Source organism: Bombus flavifrons, chromosome 8 (genome assembly GCF_040668555.2).
Source record: "Bombus flavifrons isolate JBK064 chromosome 8, iyBomFlav1_principal, whole genome shotgun sequence".
Lineage (NCBI taxonomy): Eukaryota > Metazoa > Arthropoda > Insecta > Hymenoptera > Apidae > Bombus > Bombus flavifrons.
This window is the reverse complement of record NC_138449.1, coordinates 12,034,053-12,049,744: the sequence shown is the minus strand read 5'-3', so window position 1 is coordinate 12,049,744 and position 15,692 is coordinate 12,034,053. Positions and strand designations below refer to the sequence as shown.

General features: G+C 33.1%; 7 protein-coding genes and 1 long non-coding RNA gene across 9 annotated transcripts; 3 read left to right on the top strand and 5 right to left on the bottom strand.

Moving 5' to 3' along the window:
* The first annotated feature begins 20 nt into the window (after positions 1-20).
* Positions 21-883, top strand: LOC138182256 (histone H1). Its single transcript, XM_069117918.1, has one exon. The coding sequence runs from the start codon at positions 103-105 to the stop codon at positions 781-783; it is 681 nt and encodes a 226-aa protein (XP_068974019.1). The 5' UTR covers positions 21-102; the 3' UTR covers positions 784-883.
* A 435-nt stretch (positions 884-1,318) lies between these two features.
* Positions 1,319-2,390, bottom strand: LOC138182260 (histone H2B). The gene is given in 2 exon segments (XM_081833744.1): positions 1,319-2,025; positions 2,027-2,390. Coding segments are annotated over 2 exon segments (375 nt in total). The 5' UTR covers positions 2,245-2,390; the 3' UTR covers positions 1,319-1,868.
* Positions 2,391-2,561: 171 nt separating this feature from the next.
* LOC138182261 (histone H2A) lies at positions 2,562-3,250 on the bottom strand. The gene has a single exon (XM_069117922.1). The coding sequence runs from the start codon at positions 2,982-2,984 to the stop codon at positions 2,607-2,609; it is 378 nt and encodes a 125-aa protein (XP_068974023.1). The 5' UTR covers positions 2,985-3,250; the 3' UTR covers positions 2,562-2,606.
* A 2,456-nt stretch (positions 3,251-5,706) lies between these two features.
* LOC138182262 (histone H4) lies at positions 5,707-6,253 on the bottom strand. Its single transcript, XM_069117924.1, has one exon. The coding sequence runs from the start codon at positions 6,165-6,167 to the stop codon at positions 5,856-5,858; it is 312 nt and encodes a 103-aa protein (XP_068974025.1). The 5' UTR covers positions 6,168-6,253; the 3' UTR covers positions 5,707-5,855.
* Positions 6,254-8,040: 1,787 nt separating this feature from the next.
* Positions 8,041-10,521, bottom strand: LOC138182649 (chymotrypsin-2). Its single transcript, XM_069118682.1, has 6 exons — positions 10,517-10,521; positions 9,587-9,642; positions 9,405-9,491; positions 8,950-9,306; positions 8,619-8,848; positions 8,041-8,535 (listed from the first exon to the last, which is right to left on the bottom strand). The coding sequence occupies exons 1-6, from the start codon at positions 10,519-10,521 to the stop codon at positions 8,371-8,373; spliced, it is 900 nt and encodes a 299-aa protein (XP_068974783.1). The 3' UTR covers positions 8,041-8,370.
* A 928-nt stretch (positions 10,522-11,449) lies between these two features.
* Positions 11,450-11,952, top strand: LOC138182259 (histone H3). Its single transcript, XM_069117921.1, has one exon. It carries the CDS (start codon positions 11,493-11,495, stop codon positions 11,901-11,903), a length of 411 nt encoding a protein of 136 aa, XP_068974022.1. The 5' UTR covers positions 11,450-11,492; the 3' UTR covers positions 11,904-11,952.
* Positions 11,953-12,475: 523 nt separating this feature from the next.
* On the top strand, positions 12,476-14,072 carry LOC138182257 (probable oligoribonuclease). Of its 2 annotated transcripts, XM_069117920.1 has the most exons (5): positions 12,476-12,479; positions 12,877-12,939; positions 13,093-13,254; positions 13,345-13,565; positions 13,663-14,072. In XM_069117920.1, the coding sequence occupies exons 2-5, from the start codon at positions 12,895-12,897 to the stop codon at positions 13,793-13,795; spliced, it is 561 nt and encodes a 186-aa protein (XP_068974021.1). In that variant the 5' UTR covers positions 12,476-12,479; positions 12,877-12,894; the 3' UTR covers positions 13,796-14,072. The 2 variants fall into 2 exon arrangements, with proteins under 2 accessions (XP_068974021.1, XP_068974020.1); XM_069117919.1 differs by lacking the exon at positions 12,476-12,479 and having other exon boundaries at positions 12,626-12,939.
* Positions 14,073-14,971: 899 nt separating this feature from the next.
* On the bottom strand, positions 14,972-15,676 carry LOC138182218 (uncharacterized). The gene is made up of 3 exons (XR_011173744.1): positions 15,540-15,676; positions 15,275-15,454; positions 14,972-15,081 (listed from the first exon to the last, which is right to left on the bottom strand). It is a non-coding gene; the product is annotated as an uncharacterized LOC138182218 (long non-coding RNA).
* Between the last annotated feature and the right edge of the window lie 16 nt (positions 15,677-15,692).

The following is a 15,692-nucleotide window of genomic DNA, read 5'->3' as shown; positions in this document are numbered from 1 at the left end:
AGTAGGCATTGTCGGTATAGGTATTAACTGTGCTTGTGATCTGTTGCTGAGAAACGTTTCGTTTCGTTTCTCAAGGAAATTATTTGTACCTATAATTGAAAAATGGAGGACAAAGCTGGGAATAGCACCGTGGAGAGTGCGGAAAACACCAGTTCAGTGAAGAAGGCTGCGAAGCCGAAGTCTACAAAATCGCAGCGGCCAAAATCTTCGCATCCACCAACTTCTGAAATGGTAAACGCTGCCATTAAGGAACTAAAGGATCGTAAAGGATCATCTCTTCAAGCAATTAAGAAATATATTGCATCGACATACAAGGTTGATGGAGAGAAATTGGCACCATTTATTAAAAGATATTTGAAGTCAGCCGTTACCTCTGGCGCTGTTGTTCAGACAAAAGGTAAAGGTGCTTCTGGGTCATTTAAACTGTCTACAATTAAGAGCTCCGAGTCGAAGAAGATACATCGAACTGTCAAAGTATCGAAACTGAAGAAACCCAAGAAATCCGTAGAGAAGAAAACGTCACCGATTCGAAAACCTGTGTCGCCGAAGAAGTCGAATCCCCCAAAGAAGACCGAAGATGCTAAGAAATCGACAGCTGTGAAGAAATCTACTGTCAAAGCAGCTCAGAAACCTGAGAAAGTTGAAAAAGTTAAATCTGTAACTGAATCTAAGGCTATATCAAAGAGTAAAAAGACAACTAAAGCACCAGCAGCTAAGACAAAAACCCCAAAACCGAAGAAAGCTGCGGCTTCCAGAACGGTGAAATCAGCAGCAAAAAAATAATTGCTTAATTTTCAAATTTTATTCTAAAAATAAATGGCCCTTTTCAGGGCCACAAATTCATATTTGATAAGGAACAACTCTTAAGACAACTTGAACAGTATTCGTTTTCATCTTTTTTATTTTTTTACACGATAATAAAAAAAACCTAACCTAGTCATCAGTTTTAAATTGCCCAAATCTCTCCTCATATTGCATATTCTCGATATAAATTCGAAATAATATAAATTCGAAAATTTGTATTATTTGACGTTGATATTAAATCAACTCGAATTTTAATTACAAATTACTGAAGAACTATGATTTTAATTTGAAAATTATAATTTTAAGTACAAAAATTATTACTTTTTCGAAATTTCTAAAAATAATGTCGTGTTGTGTCATTAATTCCAGTAATTCTTGTAAGCAGCTTTGTAGAACGACAACCAACATGTTTATTTCATTTACAATTTATTTTAGAAATTCGATATTTCGTATCGGGTATTATCAATGGAGAAAAGAAACACTTGCTATGCAATAGAGAAAAGAAACACTAACACGCCTCTATAATACTAGTTTACGGTATAGCAAGATCGAAATATAATTAACATAAGGATATAAAATCTTGGCCAGGACCGTGTAAACATTTTTTATATTGACTTTCCATTTTCTAATTTATTAAACTACTTGAAATGGTTAATATTTTCAATTTCATTTAAATGAAATATCATTAATCTCTAATCACTAATCAAAACCTAATCACTAATCACTAATCAAAAAATCATAAATTATCTTTGTGTACAATTATACGACTTTAACATGTTACTTGATGTATATACATTTTTCGCATATAAAACATTAGGAATTTATTTTAGTTAATATTAAAACTGGTATATATACATACGTGTATCCTGTACATACCTTCGAACTAAATTTCCTAAAAGATTTCTTCATTAAGGCTCATTCTCTGAATGAATCCAGTAATAATTTGTAAGTGGGTTATAAAATGGTAAAAATACATATGAACGGAAAATATAAAAAAGGATAAGTTCCCATGAGTTAAACATTTGTGGCCCTGAAAAGGGCCAGTAGTTGAAGTAATCATTTGTTTATTTTAAGCTAGTGTATTTCGTAACGGCGTTAGTTCCTTCACTAACCGCAGGCTTAGCCAACTCTCCAGGAAGAAGCAAACGTACTGCTGTTTGAATTTTTCGATAAGTAATTGTCGATTGTTTATTGTAGTGCACCAAGCGAGATGCTTCTGCTGATGATGTTCAAAACATCATTTATATAACTGTTCACGATACTCATGGCATTACTAGAAATACCAGTATCTAGATGCACCTGTTTCAAAACTTTATAAATAATAAAATAGTAAATAGCGTAGCTTTCCTTCCTCCTACGTCTCATCTTGTCAGCTTTATTGATACTTTTCTGGGCTTTACCAGCCTTCTTCACTGCCTTCCCACTAGCTTTTGGCGGCATTATTGATTTACGTTTATTTATTATACTATTATTAATGGATTCATTTCGAACTTGTATAATAAGTTTGTCAAAAAGTTGCAAATCCAAATCACCGTCAACTTCATCTGCATTTTTTACAAGTTTCTTATCACATTGATTATAAATGATTGTACTTTTACTTTAAGATTTTAAATTCGGGTAATAAATAGTAAATATAATGATATGGGTAACATGATATGCGTAACATGGGTTGTCGATGATTATTGTGGCAATTGTGTAAATCCGAAGGATTAAAAGAACAAAGCAAAATCCGAAAAGATCCTTCGTCTTGAAGATAATTTGCGGCCCTCAAAAGGACCATTTCGTGGATGTATTGTTGTTGTTTATGCCTTCTTCTCTGTTTTTCTTGGCAAAAGTGCCGCTTGAATGTTTGGCAAAACACCTCCTTGACTGATGGTGACTCCACATAGTAATTTGTTTAATTCCTCGTCATTACGGATGGCGAGTTGAACGTGTCTGGGTATGATTCTGGATTTTTTATTGTCTCGTGCTGCATTTCCAGTCAATTCCAGAACTTCAGCAGCCAAATATTCCATAACTGCAGCCAGGTAGACAGGAGCACCAGATCCCACGCGTTCGGCGTAATTACCTTTCCTCAGAAGTCTATGGATACGACTAACAGGAAATTGGAGTCCCGCTTTTAACGAACGGGATGACTTTCCCTTCGCCTTTGTTTTCCCTCCTTTTCCACGACTGGACATTTTAGTTTTATACAAACGATTGAATAGAAGCTTCCTCGTTCGAAGTATTACTGTGAATGAACTGCACAAGCCGGTTCATCACATTTATTCGGAGCCGGACCAACAGCAGCGCACCAATCAGAATGCAGCACCTAAGAAACACTCGGCTTTTTAAACTCTCCCTATATTTAATGCGCTTCTACTGCCATCTGACAATTCAAAATCTCTTTCTTTTAACATTAAAAAAATATTTTTTATTTTTCACCGTGTGGCTTTTATGTGGTACCTGAGGCTGTTGTGTGCCTTAATGCTCTAAACCTGTAATTTATTGGTTAGGTACATTTTATGGTGGTTTATTTTGTTTTCACTTCTAGTGATAGGATAAAAGTTTCAAAACCCATAAGCATAATGGTTATTGTAATGGGGCTAAGGTTCTGGATAATTTTGGTTAGCTTTTCTATTTCTTAATGGAATTTCGTTTATGTTGTATCGTACTATTTTGTTTATTAGTGGATTATTGTGATTATTGTTTAATGTCCTGCATATTAATCCTTTTATGTGTTTTATGTGTTTATATTTATGTGCTTTTTAACTATTACTGGGGTTACATAGTTGTAATTGACAGGGTGTGTTGCATTTTGAATTTGAGTTACTATTTGTGTTGCTAGTAGTTGGTGTGAGAATACTTGGTATATTGTGGAAGATGGGGGCTAATAATTCAGCTTTCTCCTTCTTTGAAAAAACTGATTCAGCCTGGGTTTCTAGAGAAGGTATTGATAAGTAGTTATTGTGTAGTGTGTTATATATTCTCTAGAGAGTTATCTATTATGCTGAGGATTAGATTTGGTGGTGTCACTTTGCTTGTTTTGATTTGTGTTTCTGGCTAGTTTGTGTTTTGGGAATCTTATTGTCCATTTCTAGACTTGATGAGTTGGTGCGGAGAATGATCAGAAGTTATTATGTACGTGTATGTTTTGGTTTTGAAAGTGGATTTGTTGTATGCGTTATGTAGCTTGTTTTCTTCAGCTTTTCTATCTTGCAGTCAATATTTTGCAGATTAATGAAATATGTGCTTATTCTGTGTCTATTGCAAAGGTTTCTGTTGGGGTTTTTATTGTAATTTGACTTGTCCATGTGCTTGGTAGTATAAGTATTGTTTGAATGGTTTTTTGGAGTCATATTTTTCTCAATGTATGCATGAGTGAAATATGATTCCTACTTTCCTGACTTCTAATACACTGGTTCCTGGAGTAAACGTGATTTTGTATATTGGGTAGCTTGAGAATTGTTCATTTTGTATTTGGGTACAGGATGTTGGCTTTAGATTATGGCTTTTGAGTTCTGTCAGTATATCATGGTCTATCATCATCTATTTTAGGAAGTCCTTTTAAGAACATTGTTATGGCCTTCTCATGTGTAATTAAGAGTAATTATGGAATTGGATATTGTTTTTGGTACAAAAAGTCATGTTGCTGAGTGTTTCTAAAGGTTATTTTAGACTGGTTTAAAAAACATTTGATTCGGAAGCCATCATCATATGTGTTATGGAGATCTTTTTGTGAGTGTATGTAGAATAATGGACCAGGGTGGTTTACAGGATGTGTGTTTTGTGTTTGTATTATCTATGTATTTTTATGTCTTTTGTTTTGTTTGAGTTTATGAGGAAAGAGGGTGTGCTTTTTGGGGATGGATTGTGTTCAGTGTTGAAGCAGTTTCTAAGTAATTTGAATGGATTAAAGTTTGGTATGTTTAGTGTGAGTGTTAGCACCATACTCACAGTTTCTGGACCTTGTACTTGTATGGTTACTATTTTGTCTGGATCTTTTAGTAATATAGATCTTCTGTTCACTCTTATGGAGTAGGGTTCTCTATTCTGTCTTTTAGCTTGCCTGGAGGTTGTTCATAGTTTGTTTCGTCATTTTTCCTTGACTTTGAGACCTTGAAAGGGTAATTATGGTACCCGCCAGCCCACAGTCGTTTTAATGATGTTGATTTGCGCTAGACTTTCTGGTGAATGGGTGTGTATTACATTGTAAATGCTTTGTTTAAACTGCTGATCAGTTCTTTTCGTTTCGCTGTCAAGGACGAACCTTAATATACCTATTCTCAGTGAATGCTACCGGATGGATTAATAATCGGCAATATATATCCGCAACAAAGACAAAATTATAATTACGCTTTAATATGACCATTGCAAATTTGATATTTGTACCGAGAAGTTTATGCATATTGTATGACTTTACTCGGACGCCATATTTGTTTCATCTATAGTCAGTCCAATGAGTCGAATTGGTAATAAAAAATACACGTGGTAATAAGCTGTAATTCGATTGCGCACTGACCTAACCAAACTTGTCGTTGTAACCAAATAATCCTTTCTATGCATTCGAAGCACGATTCTTACAGAGTTGGCTGATGTTGCTCGCGACAATAAGAAAACAAAAATTACACATACATATAATTTGTAACTAGCTACATATTTGTAACAACAAAAAACTCAACAAATCACTTTCTGTAATAATAATAACGCTGTGAGATGTACTGCCAGATATTCAAGTCGAAATTTTACCAAAGGAAAAGCATAATTAACTTTTCAAACACAAACGGCCCTTTTCAGCGCCAATAGTTAATTCTTTCTAAAGGAATAATGATCTCATAGTAATAATAAAAGTGATACCTACAAACAGATTGTATCGAATTATTCCATAAATTATTTGAACATATGAACAAAATTAATCAGGAATTATAAATACATAAGGCAATTTTATTTAAAAAATATGTATCAGGAAACATTCTAAATGAAATAGAACGAGTGTTCTTATGTTAGGAAAAAATTGTGGCCCTGAAAAGGGCCGTTTTGCTGATTGCATGTCAAAACAATGATTTTGCATTTTAACCTCCAAAACCATAAAGAGTGCGTCCTTGCCTCTTCAGAGCGTATACGACATCCATAGCCGTTACAGTCTTTCGTTTGGCGTGCTCGGTGTACGTAACCGCATCACGAATGACGTTTTCTAGGAAAACTTTTAAGACACCACGAGTTTCCTCGTAAATCAAGCCAGATATGCGTTTAACACCACCACGACGAGCCAAGCGACGAATTGCTGGTTTCGTGATACCCTGGATATTATCACGAAGTACCTTCCTATGACGCTTCGCTCCTCCCTTTCCCAACCCCTTTCCTCCCTTTCCACGACCAGTCATTTTGAAAAATTTACTGGTTACTAGTGAAAGATTTTGTCCTGACAAATACCACTTTCAATATCAACGTTACCGCTAAGGTTACTAAATTCGTCTCTGGTGTGGCATCGAGTGCCAGCGCTTTTATACATTGGAACAGGTATATTCCCCACCACTTTGATACCGCCAATCAGACATCGCGACGTTTCAAGCCGAGATTATATATATCAGTACCTTCAAACATCTATAGTGCATATTCAAAAGTGCAGCAGCGCAGAAGGTTCTTTTCTCATATAACGAACCATGACTCGTATTAATCAGTGCAATAGTAAAATAATGAAACCTAAAAGCTCCAAAAGGTACGTCATTCGAAAGGTGCCTCCTTATCAAAAATGCACGAAATTGTTAATACCCAAGAAATCATTTGGAAAGCTTGTACACGAAATCTGTCGGAATGTACAACAAAATAAAAAATAAATAACATATGAAAATCTATTTGAATAATCAATCGGAACAGTTGAATTGTTAAAAAACATTACGTATACGTCTTTTTTATGGGCTACAAGATCTTAGAAGCATATGTATCTTTTTAACGACAACATTTGCTATAAAATCTAATATGTACATGTGTGGATTGTTTAGAGGATTTTATCGACAACAACTTAAGTTAATAAGGATCAGAAATCGATGATGACTTATATAAATATATATATTTATACATATATTTCGGATTTAAAAAATCATGTTTTATGTGTTACTAGAAAGTCTGGGAATACAAGATAGAAAAACACCTTAAACTTTGGCTATATAGAACCATACATATATCCAAAGAAACTTAATATAGAATCAATTTCCCTCTCATTGCTTAATACATACCTTAAACGATTAATACTACGGTAACAAAATTAATAATACGATATTACTGCATACATTCTATCGATTATAACCTTGTACATTGAAACATGGAATAAATGTTACTGCATAATCTTCGTTGCTTCTTTCAATTTTTAATGAAATTTTTAAGAGAAGCGTCCGTTAATGAATTACCATAAGAAATTTTAATTATTGATTGCGGAAAAACTATTGGAATATCACTATAATTCATTAGATTTGAACTGAAAAGGGAAATCACGAGACCAAGAGAAAGCAGAACGTCCTTAAAAATATCTTAAATCTTGCAGGAGTTTTGTTCAAGGCCCTTTGCCCTGAAAACGAATATCTATCTTCCAAATGTAGCTGCATTCTTGGTCGGTTGGTCGGCATATGTATATGTATACATGTAACGTATGCTACATATGTACTTTAGAATCTCCGGAGCTATGCTGTTGAGACCCTACCCCACCAACTACATATCACATGGACAGTCAAGTCAGCAAAGGGATCTCCCCTCCGTTTTGCAGCTGCCCAGGTGTATCCCTTGCATATTTTCTGAGAACAAAAGACCCGCCGGCACACCGTCCACCAGTCCGCCTTTAAATATTTGAATTTGCGTTGCTTCCAACTTACATACATACACTAAATCAAAAGATATTTATAGGTACAAAAAGATTGGAAACATATTAATTTCTAATTTATATACGTTTTTTGTTTCGAGATATTTTCGAAAGACTATTACAAATCAACTATTAGAAAGTGAAACGATTAAACTAAATATAATTGATAAGGTGAGATACAGTGATTTACTGATTATACGGATTAAACACAACTCGTCACACACAGATTAATACTTCTCAAAACAATATTTGTTAGCAAAAAAAAAAAATACTTCTCAAACAATATCTCTGAAGATAATACTCTATGAGATGGTATGTACTTCACAAGACAATACTTCGCGAGACTCATCGCATTCGTTGTCGAAAATGTAGGTGTAAATCTTCTTCCTGTTGGATGTTCTTTTTCAAAAACCCGATTTTTTTACGAAATGAGGTAGGAACGTAAGGTGGCAAGGTTTACGATGCGTCGATTGCGTTTGAGGCAACTCATGTCGGCTATTAGCGAATTTAAGAATCTGGTAATCGGTTTCGTAAACGGTTTCCTTTGAATCGTGTTAAAATCCGGAAATTTCGATAGCATCGTAAACGTAGCTATAAGCTGCAAATGGCTAAAATTGCCTATAAACCAATTTTATTTATAATACACAAAATATATAAAAATATCGTTAACAGATAGATAACAATAACCACCATTATTCTTGTAAAACCGCTAATATGATAAGTACAAGATTTTTTTAAAAGCGAAGTTTGGTAACTTGTTGAATCCAATCGATGAATGTACTGACTCGGGTGAACACGCCAGGTTTATTACTGGGACAATATCCGTCTCCATAGCTAACGATTCCGACTTGAAGAGGGACACTATTTTCGAATACGATCAACGGGCCACCGCTATCACCCTGCATTTCCAGTAAAACCAATAAAGTTCCGCATTTTTAAGCAAAAAAATTGCGAAAAAGGAGGAAATGACGAGATTATTTACCTGACATGCGTCTTGATGGTATGAGGCTGAAGTGCATACGTGTTTCTCCGTTACAGCCCAATACGGGGAGCATTCGTTATTCGAAATAATTGGTAGAAGCGCGTACTTTAGTCTTTTCGTTCCAGCTCCGGAAGGTCCGTCTTTTCCCCATCCGATGACCGCACCTGTTTTGCCAGTGAATGATTTTTGCACGTTGTTATAATTTGCGAGCTTAATAGGTTGGATGCTTGCTAAAAATTAAAAAAATGATTTAATAATATAGACGTAATATATTTTTACATACGAATCTGCTTGTTGGGCACGTTTCTAATTTGTTTGATGAGGATCTTACCTCTGAATGGAATATTGCGTGGCATGTACAATAGTGCGATATCATTCAAGGTTATTTGATAATTCGGGTGAAGTATAGCTTTGTTCGTTAACATTGCTACACCAGGCCCTTTATAGGAATTATACTCTATCCCGGTTTTGTTGGAAATACCAAAAACAACAAGAAATTGGTTAGGTCCAGATGCAACGCAATGACCTGCTGTTAACACCCATCTTGAGGAAATAATCGTTCCACCACACTGTGAGGTCATTCCATTGCCCAGCAATCGATGCACCACGGCCATAAATGGAAATTGATTTGGTACTGCGAATTGTCCACCGACGATTCTGGTCGAGTCTAATTCATCCACCTCTTCTTCTTTTTTGTTTCGTTTTGTTTTTTATTATCAAATTCAATTTAATAAATTAATTATATAAAAACTCAAGCGTTTCTTTTAAATCAATATATCTACTTACCATACGAAGAATCGGGTATCAAGTTTGTATCCCATTGATTGATTTCGAACGCGCTGCGGGAGATGCAGAAGACATTGCGGTTCACAGCTAAAGTAAGGAAAATGAAAATATATAAAGACTTAACACTTATCGAAATCATGATGAACTGTGTAAAATCCACTGATAGATTTCTTTTTATATACCTACTCTTTGTTTGCGCTTCCTTAAAAATGATGTTAGTATTTTTATTGGAAAAGTACTAGAAGCAAAGGCAATTAAGAAGCGTCAAAAATCTGATTGGAAAACGACAATGTCTTTCGAAATCGACCCTTCGAGGCATCTAACAGACAAAGGCAAAAACGATCGTGTCGTTTTTTATGCGGTGCAACAGCTATGCAGAGAGAGAGAGAGAGAGAGAGAGAGAGAGAGAGAGAGAGAGAGAGAGAGAGAGAGAGAGAGAGAGAGAGAGAGAGAGAGAGAGAGAGAGAGAGAGAGAGAGAGAGAGAGAGAGAGAGAGAGAAAGAAATTTTTATCGTACGAAAGAAAATGATTTCGTATCATGGTATGCAGAAGGATAGTATCGCATTGGTTAACTGTGTCTTTGCTTCGTTAATTGCCTGTCACCGTTATCACCACCGAGAGTTGAAATTGACTTCGTGAAGCAATACTTGAAATTTTTTGGAAGTGTATCTCCCTCGTCAAGTTTGCTTTTTTCGACAGATAAAGAGAGAGATACAAACCGCCGTCAGGCTTTTATGGCCTGGAGAACTTGCTAAGCACGCAGTTAACGAAGGTACAAAGGCAGTTACTAAGTATACAAATAACAAATAAACAAAAGAACATCTACTTTCACAAGCTTAAAAAAGTCGGCCCTTTTCAGGGCCACCAATTTCTTTTTTTCATTGGAACTTTTGCTTGTTTTCCTTTTCAATTCTTCTAATCGATTAGAATTGTAATCTGAGTAGAATTTAAATAAATATCATTCGCAATACTATCTATTAATTCTGTATTATCCAATCAAGATACGTGTATGTAGCAAGATCATAAACTATAGAATAACGGCGCCGAGTAGTATCATAGACTTGGAGTTGTAACACTGTATTTATATCACGCAATAAACGATATATGATTACCTCATTTAGAAATAGCAGAACTTCAAATATCAATTACTATTTTAACAAATTGGGAAACAAGGAGAACAAAGTGTAATATAAATATAAATATCTATTTATATTAGAAGCCTAGAATATTAAAAGAATTACAAGTGGACAAAATCGTTATTAAGGACTTATAAAAGAATATTATATGTAGTACATAGTACTAAGAAAGGTTGAAAACTTCTTTATATACAACTCCCATCAAAATTTTAGGTTCTCATGTGCCCATTTTTGTATGACTCCATTTGTCTTTAAATACATATATCTGAAATATAATTCAGGAACTTAACATGTATATCTTATTAACTACATTGTACTAACCACCTGTTTGTCATAACAATATATCATCGGCCTTATCTAACGACAGACAATAACGAGGAATTAATATTTAGCTATTAATATTTATTTTAATTTTAAACATTGTAGACTGTTGTCTTATTGTATAAATGGAGAATTACCATACATTTAAAAATATGTGATGGTCCTAAAAAGGATCGATTATACAAAATTAATCTCAATTTATAACTTAACCTCCGAAATCGTACCATGCTTTGGTAAGCAGATAAGGTATGTACAATATACATAGATATAAGCTTGGTGAATAAGAATTTTAAGATTAACTGGCAGTTAGATTGTAGTTTTATTGAGCGGAAGGGGAACATAGCTGGTTTTATGGTGCCTCTTTTGAATTGTAATTGTAGCGATAATTACTCTTTTAATTAAAAAGTTATTAAATACCTCTGTATATGATAAACACTGATCCCCCACTATTATCGAGCTGACCAATCTAAAATAACTCCCCTTGATTGACTGCCCCTTCTCCATCGCAATGAACCAATCAAACGCTCACAGCTCTTGCCTCGTGAGATATATAAACTCCAAGTCGTCGTCGGAGCTAAGAAACTTTACTTGTATACAGTCTTCTGCGCGCGTATTGTAATATTAGAGTATAATGGCTCGTACTAAGCAGACTGCTCGTAAATCGACTGGTGGTAAAGCGCCTCGAAAGCAATTGGCGACAAAGGCTGCGCGTAAAAGTGCGCCTGCAACTGGAGGAGTGAAGAAACCTCATCGTTATCGTCCCGGAACTGTTGCTCTTCGTGAAATTCGAAGATACCAAAAGAGTACTGAGCTTTTGATCCGTAAATTGCCTTTCCAACGGCTTGTTCGTGAAATTGCACAGGACTTTAAAACTGACCTACGTTTCCAAAGTTCAGCAGTCATGGCGCTTCAAGAAGCAAGCGAGGCCTACCTAGTTGGGCTCTTTGAAGACACGAATCTTTGTGCTATTCACGCCAAGAGGGTTACTATCATGCCAAAAGATATCCAGTTGGCGCGTAGAATTCGTGGAGAACGAGCTTAAATTTTTTTCTGGCAGCAAAAATAAGAACGGTCCTTTTCAGGGCCAACAATCCTTTTCTCGAAAGAACAGTTCGATATTCCATATATTACATTATTCGTGTATATTTTATTCGTATATTCTTTTGATTGTAATTCATAATAGGTAGAACTACAGCTTAAATTTAAAAAAAAAACATTCTACAACAAAGTTTAATTTGAATTCTAACTTCTTGTTAATTTTCATGTACAGGTTCATTTCGTGTACATAATCGTTTTGAGTAAGTAGCCTGTCATTAACCCTTTCGCTACGGCAATGTGCTCCGTCGGAATGACACCGCTGTACGGGTCTATAGGCGACGTTCGTAGCGAAAGGGTTAATATACTTCTTTATATGTATATGAGCTTGATTGGTATTATTAAACATACAATTAAACAGTGTTTATATTGAGATATTGGAAATATTTGAAATTTTATTATGTTCTGTAAAAGAACAAAAATATGAACAAATCCACAATATTTTTAAAAACCGTTGTATCTAGAAACGTGAAATCTGGACAGTATAGTATATACATATTCCTTTTATGACGTTTTACATTCAGTAAGTGTATTATAACTGAACTTATTTTTACTAAAGTATTTAATTAAAGTAAAATATAAGTTTTTTTGTAATAGTTATATTATAGTATATTATATATAATCAATTATGTAATTATACTAGTACAGACATTTCATTTGGGATTAGGTTATGTTTCGAGCTTATGTTTCACGTTTTTTCATACGAGAAATACGTTGTTTCAATAATTATAAAATATCAATTATTATGTAATGATGCTTGTAATATATATCAAAATTGCAAATCAATTTATGCAAATCAGTTTATCTATATTAAAATTTTCTTTAGAAGAATAAATTTCAACATAGTGATAAAAGAGGAAGATAAATTATCTTTTAAATCCTTTTCCGAGAATAGTTATAAAACAGATTTTATATTTTAGATCTCATCAAGCGAAAATATGGCATATGACAATCGTGATTGCATCGTATGGATAGACACAGAAGTAAATATTTTATGAAATTTTTTCTAGGTTAAGTTATAGTATACACTCATAAGGATTTGTATACATATTTGATTGCTTTAGTTTTTCTGAACATACAATCACTGTAATCATAAACTTAAACGTATAAAAATATTATATTAAACTCCTTTTTAGTTAACTGGACTTGATATAGAAAAGGATACAATTTTGGAAGTTGCTTGTTTGATAACTGACAAAGATTTGAACATTATAAGTGAAGAATTTAATGTTGTAATTAATCAACCAGATGTAGTGTTAGAAAATATGAATGAATGGTGCACTAACTGGCATACAAAGGTGAATCAACTATCTTTTACTATAGTAATTATTTGACCTTTAAACATGCATTTATAACTTATATTTATCATAAGAACTACATTTTTCCAGACTGGCTTGATAGCAAAATCTAAATGTAGCAAATTTAGTTTAAAGGATGTAGAACAAATGTTACTTAATTTGTTAAAAAAATACATTCCAAGTAAAAGTTGTCCCCTAGCTGGTAATACAGTTTACATGGATCGTTTATTCTTACTAAAATTTATGCCATTAGTCAATGATTACTTACATTATAGAATTATTGATTGCAGTGTGATTAAAGAACTAGTCAGGTATTTGCATTTAAATTATCTATATACTCTAGTGATAGCTATTATAGATTATATTTAATTTATATTATTTTTAAAAATAATGCATAATTTATTTTAGGAGATGGAATCCAACAATTTATAAAAATATGCCAGAAAAGAAACATTGTCACAGAGCTTTATCTGATATCAAAGAAAGTATAAATGAACTAAAATATTATAAAACGAATATATTTACAGCTTTTATGGCATAGCACCCAGGTTCATATTCTATGGGTTATAATCCCTCAAATGCCCTTGCTTTCTTAAAGATTGACATGGTCATTTTTACAAATAGCCATGTTTTATTACAAATGTTTTTATATAGACCTCTTATATAAAGAGCGGAAGTGAAAAGGGAAGTTATTGGAAAAAGTATAGGAAGAAGGCACTAGTATAGCAAAATATCTTAATTTATGAAATATTATGTTTACTGTAGTATATGCAAACAATTCACAAACAGTTCTGATCCATGTAGATGCAACCGAAAGAAATTTGACTAACTAAAACATTAAGCACATTTATCAGTGATACAATTTTAGGATTATGCTTATACATTCTATGTAATTCAATCAAACTATTAAGTAAATATTCTAATCTATAATTTTAAAAAGAATCAATTTCTTTTGTAGAAAGATTTTGTCAAATTCGTAAAATTAATGCACTTACACAAGTTTTTAATAAAACACAGAGTCCATGCCTTATAATCTGGATAATTTGAATTATTTTCACTTTAAAACATGGTAAATATTTTTAGAACATAAATAAATAGATATGGAAAAGTTAATACCAAAAAATCTTAGTCTTTTTGAAAAAAATCCAAAAGTAAGCATACAAGGCAATATTTTATATACATTAGAATATTTCATTCATAGACATTTTTTAATTAATCTATGTTTCTAAGCCATTTATTTATAGCCCCCGGTATAAATATAAATAAATTTATTGTTACAAAATTTACGATATCATGAATGATTTTAAATAAATTGATAAGAAGAATTGAGTTTCTCTACTGTGATAGATGTTTGAACTTCAATTTGTAATTCATAATTATACGTAATCCACGATTTGTTAGTACTGTCAAAAAAGGAAGCACCCTGAACACGATTTTTTAAGAAGTTATCAGAAATTACAGTATTTCGAAGGCCACGTTCAACGAAGAACATTTTTTTTTTTTACAAAATTTCAAGATCGTCATCTTTTTTAACTTCGTAGAGCGCGAAAAAGCAAATTTAACTACTTAAATAACCATACCGTCCCCATAATTTATTCTTAAGATATTTGCGTCTGAACTGTACGTATGTAATATCTAATTATGTTCAATCGACAAATGGCAAAATTAAAAAATCCAAATTCTTCAACTCCGAGGCAGAATTTGTTAAATTTTGAGGGCTGAAATGAAAGTTTAGAATATAAGGGATTATTTGAGATTAGTTTTATCTAAATATTCTCTCTCCTTTTTGGTTTCATAGCAAATTTAAAAATCCCTCCATTGATGGATCTAAGAAAAATTATAACCATTTCATCATAAAACAGTGAAATTAATTTCTTTGTAATTAAAGAATGATACTTCTCGAACTATAAGGCGAGACTGTTCAAGAGTTCAATTAAAGTTTCAACTCTCATAAATTTACTCTGCATATTATTCTGATTTTCTACGTAATTCTATTTATTATATACAATTAATACAATACCTCTTTTTGATTACATATTTGAAGGGATTCGAAGTATTTCAAAGCGTACCAGTAACTGTACATTTATCTATAGTATGTCCAACGAAACGAGACAGTAAAGGGAAACAAAATTTGGTTGCCGCGCTTGCAATTATTGGCTGCCGACTAGTGATACTCGAATTTCACTTCACTGCCTCGTCTCTATAATATATGTAAAAATTTTATTATTGATATTGAAAGTTACATAAAAAGATTTATAGATATTTGATTTGTTTGTAATCATTACACAATAGATTAATATAACTATTGTTTCCGTGTAGTTAGTTAATTATTTAATTTCTTTTCTCTTTGGAGATTGTAGAGTGATATCTTGGTTTTGTTTTGGTAATTTATAGAGTAACTGAGGATAAATTTTTGTGATTTTACGTACAGTTCGATG